At 39.4% G+C, this 15,948-nt stretch overlaps 1 protein-coding gene across 1 annotated transcript in view; it reads right to left on the reverse strand.

Moving 5' to 3' along the window:
* The window catches only part of ENPEP (glutamyl aminopeptidase), an 88,555-nt gene that overhangs the window by 69,732 nt on the left and 2,875 nt on the right, over positions 1-15,948 (reverse strand). The window contains exons 2-3 of the mRNA XM_081811992.1: positions 5,585-5,726; positions 3,369-3,500 (exon numbers count right to left, since the gene is read on the reverse strand). Of these exons, the coding sequence (XP_081668118.1) occupies positions 3,369-3,500; positions 5,585-5,726 (274 nt within the window). The remainder of the gene's footprint in view (positions 1-3,368; positions 3,501-5,584; positions 5,727-15,948) is intronic.

The raw sequence follows: 15,948 nt of genomic DNA on the forward strand, positions 1-15,948 counted from the left end.
CTTCTATTATGGAGTCAGAATCTCAGAAAAGGAGAATATGCCAACACCATGCAATATAAAGTCAGTATTGGCAACGTGTGGTTGGCTGGGAGGCCTGTGCTTCATGCTTTTCAATCGCCGCATTCAGGAATGACAGATGCAAAGGAAAAATGGAAAACTCACAAGACACATTAGGACTTTAAACAAAATCTCCATGGACTTGATAAAAATACAAAGCAGTGGGCAGAACTGAAGGCATAGGCTAATTGGTACTTGGTAACAGGTTCCCGGGGGTCAGGGCCTGGTTATGCTTTGGAAATCATGTTTTTAAACTCGGGCTACTGATTTCCGATTATTTTCTCATAGCTTTCTGTTCTATTTTACAGTGATCGTATCTTCTTGAGTCTCTGAGAGCCATAACTGAAGGTTGTATGTATGAAAAGGTTTGATTTTTTATGGCTTTTTTTGGGAATTCTCTTTACTTTCCCCAATTATTACTACTTGCCCCCACTGTGTTTTTCTGTTTATTTGTCTTGGGTTTTCTCTTTTATGTTGTTGTTTTCCTCATATGCTTGTTTATCTTAAGTTGTCTGTTCAGCTCTAAGAATGCAGCACTGAGGCTGGTTCGTGTTCCCGCTGATGTCACATTTAGGTTGATTTAAGTAGGCTGGTTTCCTTGTAACTCTTTCTGGAGTGGGAAATTGCACTGGGGCATTTGTGCTCCAGTGCTAACTGTTATATTTCAATTTAGAGGGGGTGGGAAGGAAAAGCCAGGCAGGGAACCTCTCAAATGCCAATGAGGCAGAATTTACCATAAACTGACATTCACACTAGATGCCTTAGAAGTTTTCTTATAAGGTTCTGTTCACCTTTTGTAGAAAACAGCCTTACCAGCTTTTGCAGGAGGGCGAAGATTTTTTTTTTTTTTTTTTTTTTAAAGATTTTATTTATTTGACAGAGAGAGATGCAGCGAGAGAGGGAACACAAGCAGGGGGAGCGGGAGAGGGAGAAGCAGGCTTCCTGCTGAGCAGGGAGCCCGATGCGGGGCTCGATCCCAGGACCCTGGGATCATGACCTGAGCTGAAGGCAGACGCTTAACGACTGAGCCACCCAGGCGCCCCGTTTTGCAGGAGGGCGAAGATTTTGCCCTCCTGCAAAACCTGGGTGCCTGTCTTCTGTAGATGGGGTCGGGGGAAGAGCTACTTTACTAAGCTCCATGCCTCACTTTCACTGCCTTCTCCTGACCCTGAGTCTCTGGGAAGTGTCCAACAAGATTATGGCTTCCTGTTCCTCTCTTATTAAAATAGATGATCAAAAAGCAATGTATTATGACAATGTTCATTCCCCACCCAAATGGTGAAAACCTCACCAAATTTACAATAGAATGTTATGCGCTCAGCTCTGATATTTAAGAAACATTTACTGCTTAAAGGCCATTGGGATCTTTTGCCAAATCATATTTTCCATTATGTAATCCAAATCCTTTATATAAAATCCATCATTCAAGCTCAGCTAACTGACTGGTGCAGGCTCTCATGACTCAACCAGCCAGTGTCACCACCTTACAAATAAGTGTCCTTGGTCAGAGGACCAGGTGACAGAGTCACATTGGCAATGCAAACTCACTGTCACTGTGGGAAATAACTCCAAGGACATGTCGTTTTGCTGATTGGTTGGTTGCGTGGTCTTCATTTAGGAAATTACGTCATCATTAGTGAATTGTTTATGCTTTCTGCTTTGCCTTGGCATTTCTACCAAAATAAAAAAACTTGCCCCAAACATAATCATCATGTTTAGAAATTGGTGTGGAAAACACCTGCACACGGTGAAAGACATTCGTGCAACTGAACTGCAGGGAATGAAGAAAGAACCTTCAGATGAAAATTCTATGACTGCCATGAGACGGGAAGAGAAAAGACGCTGGACTAATGCTTTCCCCTCTATATGGTGCGGGAGGAGCACCAGCGGTGACATTCAGCACAGCACAGAAAAACAATTTCCTCTTCCCAGTGTCATTTCTTTTTTACACCTAATATTATCTATTAGCCCCCGGCAGTGCTTTTCACGATAACGGAAGGTCACATCAAAGCAACACATGTGGTATGAGATGACAGAAGTCATCAGGATATACAGCCCCTTTGAATAGGTCGTAGGACATTCCCCCACTTGCTATAATCTGGATATAGTATAGGCAGCACACTGGTAACCACGCTTGACTCTTACTATCCAACATTAAATTCCCTCTGGAGGGAGTTTCACGGGAAATAGAGGAATTCATCCCTTCCTTCCAGCGATTGGTAAAGAGGTAAAGACATTTTTAGAATATCATATTTCAGAAGGTTTAGCAGGGTACGGTATTTGGAAAGAATCTGAGTCTCCATGACTTGCCATCTGGGTAATCTTGAGCAAATTACTTGAACATAGTAAATTTCAGTTCTCTCGTCTGTAAAATAGGAGCGATGATTTTTTTCCTTCGAAAGTTATATTGCAAAGAGTATGAGGTTTTATGTATATAATATGTAGCACAGTGGTAGACGAACCAAAAGACAGATTAAGCAAGAGTTTAGGGCAGAAGCAAAATGGGGGACTCCAAAATGAGAAGACAAATTAGGTAAAGTATTTGTGTTCTTAAAATTATTGAATTGGGCATCTTAATTTTATTTATTTTATTTTCAAGATTTTATTTATTTGAGAGAGAGAGAGAGCATGAATAGGGGGATGGGCAGAGGGAGAGGCAGACTCCCCACTGAGCAGGCAGCCAGACTCGCACTCAGGGCTCCATCCCAAGACCCTTGATCCTAGGACCCTGGGATCAGGACCTGAGCCGAAGGCAGATGCTTAACCGACTGAACCATCACCCAGGCACCCTGGTCATCTTGATTTTAAAAAGCTTATTTATCTCTTACACTTTAAAAAATATTTTTTGACACTCTGTTGTTGTCTTATTTTGAATTACATATAGGAATGGCATAGCAGACTCTGAAGGGTATTCATCTTCCTGTGGTCTCCTCTTCCCTCTCTGGTCTCCATCCAGGACCCCACCCAAACACACATACTCAATCGCTTCACTAAATTGGGCATGCTCAAATATTTTAATACACTTGTGCCAATGTACTTAGGAGCTCGCTTTGTCTTTATAGTGAGCTTTCCTTTTAAAATAATCCAAACCTAGTCATTCCTATGCTGGTCATGTTTGTTTATTTCTCACATGTATCCTTTTGGCTTATGATGTTCTGTATTGCTCAGCGTATCTATCGTCAAGCTCACAGACCCTGAGAACTAGTGGGCTTTCCCAGTCTGTTATGTGAGGAGAAAAACTATTCAAAAAACATAGAAAATTAATCACAAATGCATAGGTAGGAAATTTTTAAAAATATAATGGGACTCACAGGTATTCCCCGATTTGATATTCTCTCAACACGGTCAAATTGATGTACAGCAAAGCACACCAGGTAGGTGCTCATAGGGACAGACTTCCTGAAAGTTGTTCTATTCCACTTATCGTCCATCATCTCTTCTTTCTATTGAAACAAAAGAAAACATTTTGTTGATCAAAAGATGAATCATGTACAGGACAGACAAATGATTTCTCCAAACCTGGCTTCTCAGTCCAGTTCGTCAGAGCTTAGGTATAACATTTCTTTTTACCCCTGAATGGTGATGTAAGAAAAAGACTGAAGGAAAAGGCATTTATTTTTAGTCCTGTGGAAGAGTGATTCAACTTTGCATTGTATTAGGTTTCCCAGGGAAAAATACCACTTTGGCTGTGATGTAGGATTTTGTCTTTCTCCATTAAATACACCATCCTGACCATAACATTTGAGGGGAGACCAGCTCCGTCAATGACGAGAAGGCTGGTGCTCTGTGCCTGGCACTCAGGAAGAGAGGAGCAGATAGGGACGTGGGAGGGCAGTCGCTGTACCAGGCATAGCAGGGTGCTGGGTTCTCTTTCCCATCGCTGGGGTCTCCCATCAAAGAGCCAAGGTATTATCACTAAAGTCACTGCCTTGGTTACCATGGACAGAGAGAAGGATTTCATTCTTTGATGTCGCTATGGATTCTATCTGTCCGGTTTGCTGTCCATGCGAGCTTTGTCTTCCTAACTGCCAATCAGCGGTCCTACTCCATCCATGGATACTTGCCCAACTCCTGCTACCATTGTTTAAATACTTCCACACGCCCTGCAGCCACACAGTAGATCACCACTGGGGGAAGCTGGGAAGCTCTCACGGGGGGTTAAGGGAGGCAGGCTGGACTAGAATCGATCCTCCTTGACAAGCAAGTCTGCGAGTCCAAGTGCTGGGAGAGAAGTGTCCGAGCGCCGGCAAAGTTACTCTACAATGAGAACTAGCAATGTCAGTTTTGATCGCCTAACGACCCAGAATATTCTCCCTCTTCCGGGACTATTGCCTGGAACAATGAGGTGAGGAAACATACTCTGCAAACAGAGGAACAAACAGGTGAGGAAATATACTCTGCAAAATGCAAAGGTCATCCGGGAGGTCTAAAGCTAGAGGCTGGTAAGGTTTGCATCCTCTCTCCTCCCACCTGCCCTCCTCCTTCCAGATGGAACATTCAAAGGGCCTTTTATGCTGACCCAGTCTTCTAAATTAGTGGGTCAGACTTTAAGTGTATCCTCTCCTCTTTCTTCTGCAGTCAAAACACAATGGGTCGGGTGACCAACACCAGAAGAAAACAAATTGATAAACGAGGCACAGATGGCTGACACAATTTATTTTTTAACTCTCCTAAAGCTTTTGTTTGCTTTATTTTGTTCTTGTTTTTTGGAGGAATATTTATCATTAAAAGGGATGAATTTCAATGATGATATTTCAGATAGTGGATCAGAAAGATGGGAGATATAATTTAGGCTGGGTGTTTTTCTGGTATTAGGTAGGTGACAATTATATCTAAGGATGAGTCCGACCTTTTTACATGTCAATATATGTGCATTTATTATATGTATCAGGTACAATACCCCCAACTTTAGGTAATGACACTTTAGTTAGCTGCATTACCCGTTCTGTGGTTGAGGAGTGATAACAGGGGAAAAAGTCTTATGCCAATAATTATATAGACAGAACTTACTGGAGCCTATTTTTTGTTAACGTTTCATGAGGACTACTTGTTTACTAGAAAATCTATGGGCATGGGTTTTCTTGGACTTGGTTCTATACTCCAATAGTTAAGTGATGGGTTTTTGCAGTAGCTCTGTCTTAAACACTGGGCTTATATTCAACTGAAAACCAAGAACAGTGACCAGGCCCAGGAATATTTTTAAGTCTCTAATTCCATGAGTTTGTCATTAGTCTGTCAGAACTAAGGGGTTCTTTCAGTTAGGCAGAGCCCAGTTGAGGAGTGTCTACTGTAGTCATTCTTGTTTGGAGCCCAACCATGGTTTTTTGACCTATGATACATTAGGTTAAAGATTTTTAGGATTCAAAGAAAAAATATTGCCAAAATGTGTTTTCAAGCCTCTAAATGAACTATGGGAGCACATTTAATTTGAGAATTCAGTGGGTTCTCTCATAGCAAAAGAAGATAACTTACCTGATATTATAAATTGACGATCTGCATAAACAAAAAAATTTTTTAAAGTACTTACCTCCACTGGCATATTTGAAACTGCCTTATATTCTTTGGGGTGGATGATGGATATTGTATAAGTTGCTTTTTTGTTGGGCTCATCAAAACAAGGGAAGGATTTTCTGGCATCTGTTGGTTCGTGATCAGTGGCCGCTATGCTCCTTAGAAGCAAACACACAAACAAAATACATGTCACCTCTTCTGACAACCCCTGTGTTTCTAGTCTTATACAAAAAGTCAACTGTGTGATTACAATTGTGTATAGTTAATAACTACTATATAATTATACTGCATTTCTTAAAATGATTGATCTATCCAGAAAACAATCAAATAGTCTTTTTTGATTTTTCAGATTAACAAATAAATGAATATCTGGAAACTGCTTCAGATTTTTTATATGCATCCCTTGATATTTTGGTGCCATAACTAAAAATCTGTGAACTGTAGATAAGCAAAAATAAACCCAATTATGAGCTATCACTCTTTCCACCCGAAAGCCATCGAGTAACAAGTAGATAAACACAAAGCCAAACTCAAGGATTTGTTTCTAATTGTCCTTGTGAGAGGGAGCAGCTGTGTCCTGTCCCGGAGCAGAGGAGTATCTTCCAGAATCCCCAGCTCCTGTCCCTCATGACACATTCTTTCTTATTTATGTTGTACCAGGGACAAACTCCAATTTCATTTCCACACAAACGCAGTGCTCTGAGTAATCTCCCAGGTGAAACAAACTTTGGCCAGGCTGAAAGTCTGCTTTTGAAAAGAGACAGCATTTTTTATATTGCTCTAACCAGGCAAATGCCTGTGTAAATTAAAATGTTAATTTTAATGTTTCCAACATTTCAAAGTGGAAATAGTATTTCAAAAAAATCAAAAACTATATATGTTTTTTACACATAGTTATATCATAGTAAGGCATTGTATATTTGCTCATTAGAAGAGTAAGGAAAGTAAAAATTAGAAAAGAAAGGAGGAGTTTGCAGCAGCAAGCAAAGAAAGCAATGTTGACATGTTCATTAACAATTTGGGTAAGGACAGTATTTTGTCCTTCAGGTACATGAAAAAGAATACCAAGCTAAATCATTAGATCTTTCCTTCATCCAATATTTATTGAACCCTTTCCTTCCATACTCCTCCCCTGCCCCCACACCACACACACAAACACATTTGCCAGGGATTATTCTAGGGGCTAAGGGAATAACAAAGACTAAATAAACACATCAGGAGAGTGATGAAAGATATATGGAAAATAAAACAGGGGAAGTGACAGAGAAGAACCTAGGAAAAATTGTGAGCACCATTAGGTAAAATAGTCAGGGGCAATCTCTTGGAGTAGGTAATGGTTTGCTGAGATCTGAGTGATGACAAAAAGCCAGACAGGGTAAGCGTAAGAAAAATGTATTCTAGCAGAGGAAACAGCAAGGGCCCGGTTGCTAGAAATGAACTTAATGTGGTTGAGGACCTGAAAGGTGTCCAGTGTGGCTGAAGTCCAGTGAACCAGAGGGACTGGGGCCAAAAAAAGAGTTTGGCTGGTCAGCAGGGGCCATGGTAAGAGTCTGCATTTCACTTTGGTTCAAAGATGTATTATATACATTAATGGATCTAAGAAATAATATGCCATAGGTCAACACCCTTCTACAAGAAATTAAAATATTTTTTAATTTATTAAAAAAAAAACCTCTCTAGAAATAAAAATTACTTGCTCAAAGCTCAGCCAAGAAACCTCATCTGTAAAAATTAAAACCGGAAAAGTGGCTGTCTTTTTGAGACAATTGACTGAGGGAGAGAACTTGCTGGGACGATTGAAAAAAATCTATCTTATAAGGGACGTGGGTAACAAAGATGTATGCATTTGTCAAAATTCATTGAATTGTGTCCATTAGGTTTGTGTGTGGTTAAACAAACAAATATACATAAATTTTACTGAAAAATAATTGTAAATGAGCAGTAAGTTCTAGCAAATAAGTTGTATTTTGTGGTAGTATAGTTAGCAATTCAGAAACAACCTTTTCTGTATTCTAGGCTTCAGCAAATGAAAAAAAAAAAATGAGAATAACGGAAGGCAGGCTTCTCACTGTTGAGGAAGAGAGTTACAAATCTGTAAAGGGGAAGGACTAGAGTGTATCCTTGATATTGAATTGTAATTGCGGGTTTGGTATAAATTCAATGATTTTTTGTGTAGATATAAGTAGATGGCTATAAAAATCCAAACTGAGCCATATATTTCTGAATTCTGTCTGCCGAGCAGAACTAGGAGCACTGACAAGCTTGGAGCAAATGAGCACAGCTAGTTCCCAGATGATGATTTCTAAATACCACTCTCCACTCAAAGGAACCAGACTCCTTAGAGAAATGGCCAATTCTAGTGAGGAGTCAGGAAAAGTCCAAGATGATCCTGGAACATCTTGCTTTGCCCCAAAGTAAGGAAGTCCTCAAGGGATCATGGGAACAAGTCAAAGGACACAGAAGCCCACTTGAGTGGACTACCACTGGTCAAATCTGGGGGAATTATAATGTCAAAGTAAATAATGAAATTATAACCCATTGACTAAAATAAGAATCCACAAATCCTTATTCTGATATATATATGGGGGGGGTAGGGGAAGCTGGGTTTTTTTACAGTAGATTTCCTATTATTGATTTTAGGAGGAATGATGGCTTTAGAAAAATCATCAGTGGATACCAAAACAAGAGGGCGACAGTTTGAAGAAAGGGGTATCTGAGTGGTTTCAAAGAATCTCTCTGAAAATTACATACAAAGAGAAAAACTGTAACTTTACAGTGGGGAAACTGTTGGGCACCACCTTAAGCAAGTGATCAAGGACAGCATTGCTAATCACCGGACAAACAAAGGTAATCTGTCTCCTGATAGGATTTCCTGAGAGGGACACGGCGCCGCTTCTGTGAAATTGCTGACAAAAACTGCTTGACTTGCCTTTTTAAATCATGAGGAGAGTCAGATAAACTGAAATTGAGGAACCTTCTCAAAATAAGTGGCCTGTACTCTTCAAAAATATCAAGGTTATGAAAGACAGAGAAAGGCTAAGGGACCGTTCCAGTATGAAGGAATCTAAAAAAGGCATATGCAATGCATATGCAATTCATGAATCCAGACTGGATCCCGGACTGAGAAAAAAATAGCTCAGAAGGGCATTTTTGGGTTAATTGATGAAATTTGATTATGACTGTGGATTAGATAATTGTATGGTATCAATGTTAAATTTTCTGATTTTGATAACAGCACTGGGCTAACGGTGGGGAATGTCCCTGTACTTAAGAAACATATACTGAGTATAAAGATGTAAAGGGAAATAATGTGTCAAATACTATAAATGGAGAGAGAGACAGAGACAGAGGCATGGGGTTGGAGGGGAAATAGGACAAAATGTTAACAATTGGTGAATCTGAGTAAAATGTTTCTAGGAGTTCTTTGTACTATTTTTGTAATTTTTCTGTAAGTTTGAAATTCCGTCAAGATAACTTATCCAAAAAGCCTCAAGAATTTATTCTTCCATAGAGTCGTTACTGATTAGTTTTTGTGATGGTAGCAGCTTAGTTGAAGTTTCTAACACTGTGCAGACTGTAGAGAATTGCAAACACATCAGGATATAAAGAAACCCGCACACTTTCCCAGAGTACTAAGGTTTTACAATAAGCTCCACCAAGCTCCATCCCCATGTTTAGTCAGCTGCCTTTTCTTCTGAATTCTTCTGGCTTCTGATTTCTTCCAGAGGCAGAAGAAAGGGAAAAATCACTCTCTGCAAGAATGTTTCAGCTTAGTCACACTTCAGAAATAAGCCAGCTAACTAATTTGGGACTAGGAGTGTGTGTGTGTGTGTATATGCTTGCTCACGCATGAGAGAGGGAGAGAGAGGGTAGGGGGTCAGGGTGAGGAGGGAGTGGGATTCCACTTTTCAAAGCAATAGCCATTGGTAAGTTTCCAAATGCTCTGTTTCAGTCTCTGCTCTGTGCTAAAGTTCATACCCTCAAGTACCCAACATAGAGAACTTTCAGTTGTTCTTCACCTTCTCTCTTTAAAAGAGGTTGTGCTTGATTATACACAAAAGTTGCCTCCCTAAATTAGAGTATCTCGGAACCTGCCTTTGGAAATGGAACAGAACGGTGTTGGTGGTGTCTCTGTGTCATGCATTTGGTCCATCTCAGTGGTCCTGTCAGTGACGTTACTCACATCAAGTCCAGCTCAATTATAGTGATTGATGTAAGTAAAGTGATGTAAGTAAAGTTGCATTCAACAACCAGAATGGCCAGCAAATATGTATTGTTTTCTTTTTTAAGAGTACAGAGCCAATATGATTTCGGGGGGAAAACCTTCTTTTTTCTTTTTTTTTAAGATTTTATTTATTTATCTGAGAGAGAGTGCACGAGGGGGTGGTGAAGAGGCAGAGGCAGAAACAGATTCCCCACTGAGCAGGGAGCCTAATGCGGGGCTCCATCCTGGGACCCCCGAGATCATGACCTGAGCCGAGATCATGACCTGAGCCGAAATCAAGAGTCGGATGCTTAACCGACTGAGCCACCCAGGCACTCCGGGGAATACCCTCTTCTAAGAGTAAAAATTCCAAGATTCCAAGCCTACTTCAGCCCTTTAAAGTGTGATCTTAAAAAAAAAAAAAAAATGAAGTGTGATCTTGTGCCAGTCACAAAACATACTGATTCTTAGAGTCCTGATCTATCAAACCCAGTTACCAAAGTACATCTGGACTTTTCACAGGGTTATGTGGGGGTGACAAGGGGTAGATCACACAGAGTAATATATTTGAAATTCCCTTCACATTTACATGATGGGATTAGGATACACCTCATCTATTTTCTTTAACTCCAGAAGGCTAACTATGCTTTCTGTGAATGCATTTTCCACAATGAACAGACTTCAAAATTCATCCATTAAACAGGAGTATCTATACTGGAACAAAAGTACTCAGTGTATAAATACTATAGGCAATATAACGATATCTTTCAATAGTAACTTGTGATTTTTTTTCTCATGAACTCCCGTAGAACTCAAAAGCCCCTACTTTTATATGCTAAATTCCATCCAAAGTTACTGAAGTTTTCCAAATATTTGCAAATTTTATTTTATTTTTTTAAGAGATTTTATTTATTTATTTGACAGAGAGACACAGCGAGAGAGGGAACACAAGCAAGGGGAGTGAGAGGGAGAAGCAGGCTCCCCGCCGAGCAGGGAGCCCGATGCAGGGCTCGATCCATCATGACCTGAGCCGAAGGCAGACGCTTAATGACTGAACCACACAGGCGCCCCATATTTGCCAATTTTAAAACAAGGTATATAAGATGCAAAACAACTTTAGATCATAACTTCTTTGGGGAGGTTTTACTTGGTGATTGAAACTTCCTTTTAGAATCAGATGCGTTGTGCTACAAATCAATGGGAAAAAACCTGGCTGAGAGCACAGTACGTTCAGGAGTGACTCCTGAGCATGTCCTGAATAATTATAATCCCAGGCAAATGTGCTGAGCTAAACCGTTTTTCCATAGGGGCCTCTCTATGTCATGTTAATAAGTCACTTACTAGACCCGGCACATTAAAAATACAATCCTGTGTAGCTTATTAATTTACAAAAGGGAAGAAGTCCTTGTACCTCAGTTCAAGGTGACTTTAGAGAAAGTTGGAGAAAGAGGAGGTGAGGATGCAAGTCACAGACCAGTTCACTCTGAATCAACTTTAAAAAGAATTACTTGATTACCTCATAAATCATCTGGCACACTGTTTCCAAAGAAAACTCTTGGGTTATGTTCAGCAATTTAGTAACTTAAACCAGCTAAATAAAGGGCAAGGTCAGGGTGAAAACCTTAAACAAAGACCATCTGATGCAGGGGAGGCAGCCACAGTTGCTAAGAGTCTATGCAGACTAAGTAAAGGGTTCCAGAATTAAGTAGGGGAGCTGATTAGTGCAAGACAACCCATCTAGATTATTCAGACTCCAACGTATTTTTTTAAGGATTTGAGAGAGAGAGAGAAAGCATGTGCATGTGAGCACGGGGGAGGGACAGAGGCAGAGGGAGAAGCAGGCTCCCCACTGAGCAGGGAGCCCAATGCGCTGCAGGGCTCGATCCCAGGACCCTGAGATCATGACCTGAGCCCAAATCAAGAATCAGTCGTTTAACCAACTGAGCCACCCAGGCGCCCCCAGACTCCAGCATATTTTTATGGTGGCTTGAATGAACCAGTTAATTATTTAAATTTATTTTCCAGTTGCTTTTTTTCTATGTAGAAGCCATTCAAGGTCAAGTAAAGTTTCCTGTTGTTTCCTTGCTTGCAAAATAAAAGAAATCACCAGGCCTCCTGCAACAAGTAACAAGACCAAAAAAAAAAAAAGTCTATTCTTTATTGATAATGGGTACACTGATAACTCAACATATCAGTCTGAGAATATAATGAATAAACTGACATACAACTAAAATTTCAAGACCAAATGCACAAATGAGTATACATATCCCTGCATGTGAGAATTTACCACACACAGACTTAACTAAGGTCATCTCACTGGTTTCTTTCCTGCCATGTTTCCACTTAACTCCTATTCTTTCTCAGAAGACCTAACCTTGTGCTTCAGACTTACTTATCCAAATGCCTACTGGACATGTCCTCCGGGATGCCTGACAGGCATCTGACAACAAACTCATGACCTTCCCTCCTAAACCTGGTTCTTCTCTTCTATTTCCAGTACCAGGTAAATGTGTGAGCTATCAGATCTGATAACTGGGGCATTCTCTATCCATAACTAACTCACCCCTTTCCTATAGTCAGTCTGCAAATCCTGACCATGTTACCTCCTATTTTCTCCATCGTGTCCTCTTCTGTCTGTCCTGGAATCACTGTCCTATCTGACCCCCGTCTTCTCTTTCTGGGATCACTGCAATATCTCCCAAATACCCACACATGGATTTAGCTCTTTCCTTCACCAACCACCTAAATAGTCACGAGTTAATATTTCCTACATGCCTGGCATTAGCTATCCTTTCTTTCTTTTCCCTGACAGGCTTTCCAAAGTTATCTCTAGCTAGCCTCTTTATATAAACCTCTCCTACAAACTAATTTCTCATCCTCACTCTGTTTTTCTGACTTAGTGCCTTTCCTTTTTTACCTGCTTTTAGGTTCTTACTTGCTTTTGCCTTTTGCAATCCCACCATTATATCAGAATTCAGCTTCAATCCTAGCAATGCTGTAAACACCAAGAAAACCCAAACTAGAAACCATCTGTCCCTCTTGTAAATTCTTGTAATTCCTGTTAATGCCAAAGATTCTCAGTCCTTAAAATAAGAAGACTGCATTCCCAAGCCCCCCCCCCAAAAAAAGAGAGAGATTTTATCAATTCCTCTTCTATTCAATGAGATGGGGAGAAAAGGAACCAAGGAAAAATGTCCATCCTGACTGAGTGGGAAGATAGAGATGTTATTGGTGGAAATTGGACTCCTTAATGGGAAAAGGGCTGGGGCTCTGCAGCACATCCCAGCATGTGCCAGAGGACATTGGTCATGTGAGAGCCTATGTGAAAATGTTTCTATATATCCATTCAGCAATATTTAAGTACTCATTGTGCTAGCTAGTGAACAAGAGAGGGACAGCGCAACTCCCAGCTACGGAAGATTCCACAGTCTCATACCGTTGGGAAACTGCATACTCCAGAGATTCATGGCAGTCTCTAGAGGTTCATAGTGGATGTTATTATATAAAAGTCTCTCAGAAGAGACTTAAAAAAAAGAAGAAGAAGAAATACATCATTTTTGTATTTAGTATTATTGTCCAAACTAATTTGGCCACAGAATCCCTCCCCTGCTTTTTTTCTGATAATGGCTATTAATATCCCATGCAACTGGAACTCTGTGGAACAGCAAGTTGGGAAATGCTGTGTAAAGGTAGTTCAAATGCTGAGAAGGAAATGCTGGCCGTTGGAGAGAAGAAAATAGTATACACTTTGGAGATGTGAGTAGAGGAGAACTCTGCTTGGGAAGAGAGCAACTGGAAATGCTACGTAACATGGTAAGAGTGTGGAGGGTATTGGTGGTGTGTGCAGAAAAACACTCCAAAGCTTTCAATCCTTTTCAAAGTGGCTTCTTCTGATCATAAGGAACAGACCTGAGTAGGAAAAGCGACCTCTAAACTCAAACTTTCTTCTCCTAAGCCTCACTACAACTCTGTCCCCAGCAAGATGATATGGCTTTCATTGCCAGGGAGCTCTAAACTGGCTCTACCTTCTTCTCCAACTCTTCTCTTGCCTCTGAACTTTGAGGGAAAGAAGCCCAGAGAGTTGACTCCTCTCTGTGAAGTTCAAGTTCAAGTCCTGGTTGTATTTGCAGAAATCAAGTAATTTTGCTTGATTTACTACTATTGAGCACACTCATATTTAGTTTGCACTGTGGTTGCAATGATAATATCCCAATAATAATATGCAACTGCTAATACTCAGTCCTGGAGTTAGATTTTACAATAAGACAAAAGAGTCAGAAAATATAATTTGACTGATGCTTAAAAATATATTGCTATGATGGCATTTTAAATTGTATCAGCATCAAATATTACACAGCTCACTGTATAATATGAAAGAACAGTGCTGCTCCCAGTGAACTCACTCCTGCATCCTTATGTGGGCGCTGTGGATGAGAACCTTCCATAGGCCTGCATTGTCAAAATGTTACTTTACTTACAGGCTTGAAAAAAAAAAACAAAACACACAAGAACAATGGACTCTCCTTCCATGCTTGAAATATTTCATAACAAGAAAAACAAAAAGTGTTCCATTTAACCTAAATGAGGTTACTGAGTATGTGCAGAACTGTTCCGAAAGCACGTATACAGGGCTGAACTAGCAGCATCCTGGGTGACGTGAGAGCCTCAACCGCTACCAAGGAGAGCAGACGAGCTCAGCATTACCAGTCCTCCATGAGAACCCACCTGGGCCTGCCTCTCTCACCAGTCTTGCTGTAACTTGGTATTTGCTGGCCAACCATTACGACAGCCAAGTTTCAGGATATGAGCTCTCAAGTATATATTTTATGGTAAAATTTATTGGTACAGTAAGATAATCCAGAGTCAAATGAATAATATATATTTTAGTATATAATGCTTTTGTAATCTTATAGAGTCCATAAAGAAATTTACTAATGGAATCTTGTTCCATATTTTTTGGCCTTCCTGTAGTGTATAGAGTTTTTATAATATTTTGGTGGCTTTACTCAGACGAAGTTTCTACTGTTTTCTCAACCCAAGAAACAATTTTAAAGTCTTAGCAATAATCACTTGAAAGTTTTGACTTGTTTTCAATTCAACTACTGAATTTTTAGAATCTCTTGAAGGTGGATATCCTTCCAAATATTATGCCTTTCCTTCCCAAACTGGGAACACTTTAAGAACTCATTTAATCCTTAGTGAAGCTCAGAGAAATAGGCACTTTTATTCATTATTTGTGGAAATGTAATTTGAGATGTATTTTTGAAAGTCAGTTTGGAGAGACACACAGGTGCATGCATATGTTATATATACGTATATGTGTGTATACATACACACAAATGCATGCATCCATACATACACAGTTTGGGCCAGCTTCCTATGAAATTTCCCATAGAATTATTATAAAATGTTATGTACGTTATACATATTTTTATTAGGAATTTTTTATATTATATTTTTATAGGTGTTTATAAAAAAAGTAAAAAAGTAGGAGAAACTTAAATGCCCAAATTTAATGGAAAAGTGGAATAAAGTACATTATATTCATATAATAGAATATCATGTATCCATTAAGTCATCTACCAAACCATGTTAAAGTTTTGATACATTCTAAAAACAGGTTACACAATACAATGTACAACATAATGCCATCTTTATCTGTATTCAGAAAAAAATCCTGGAAGAATATCTGCCTAAATATTAATAATGACTATACTTCAGTGATAAAATTTCCTCTGTTTTCCAAGTTTTCTGGAGTGAATGTGTGTTATTTATGAAGTAAACAAAATAAATGTGACAAGTCTCTTGATATATTTGTACTCTTTGACCCAGCAATTCTACTTTATTGAATATATCCTAACATAAGGAAATAAACAGATATATTCCTAAAGGTTTATTACAACTATGTTCTTTTCTGACGCTTTTATTGTGATAAATACTGAAAGCAATTTAAATATCCAGTATTAGGAAACAGGTCGTAAAAACATAACAGTGCATTCATGCACAGTCTTTTAAAATCAGATTCTTGAAAATATGGAAGAATGAGAAGAAATGCTTACATGAAGTCAAAAGGTATATAGATAGATACATAGACTTTGGACTCCAGGAAGCTCACTCTGTAATTATATAATTACAATTTGATTGCCTAAAGAAGTATTCATTAACATGTAACCAAA

Source organism: Leptonychotes weddellii, chromosome 2 (genome assembly GCF_054177405.1).
Source record: "Leptonychotes weddellii isolate Sample4059 chromosome 2, ASM5417740v2, whole genome shotgun sequence".
In the NCBI taxonomy this organism is placed as follows: Eukaryota; Metazoa; Chordata; class Mammalia; order Carnivora; family Phocidae; genus Leptonychotes; species Leptonychotes weddellii.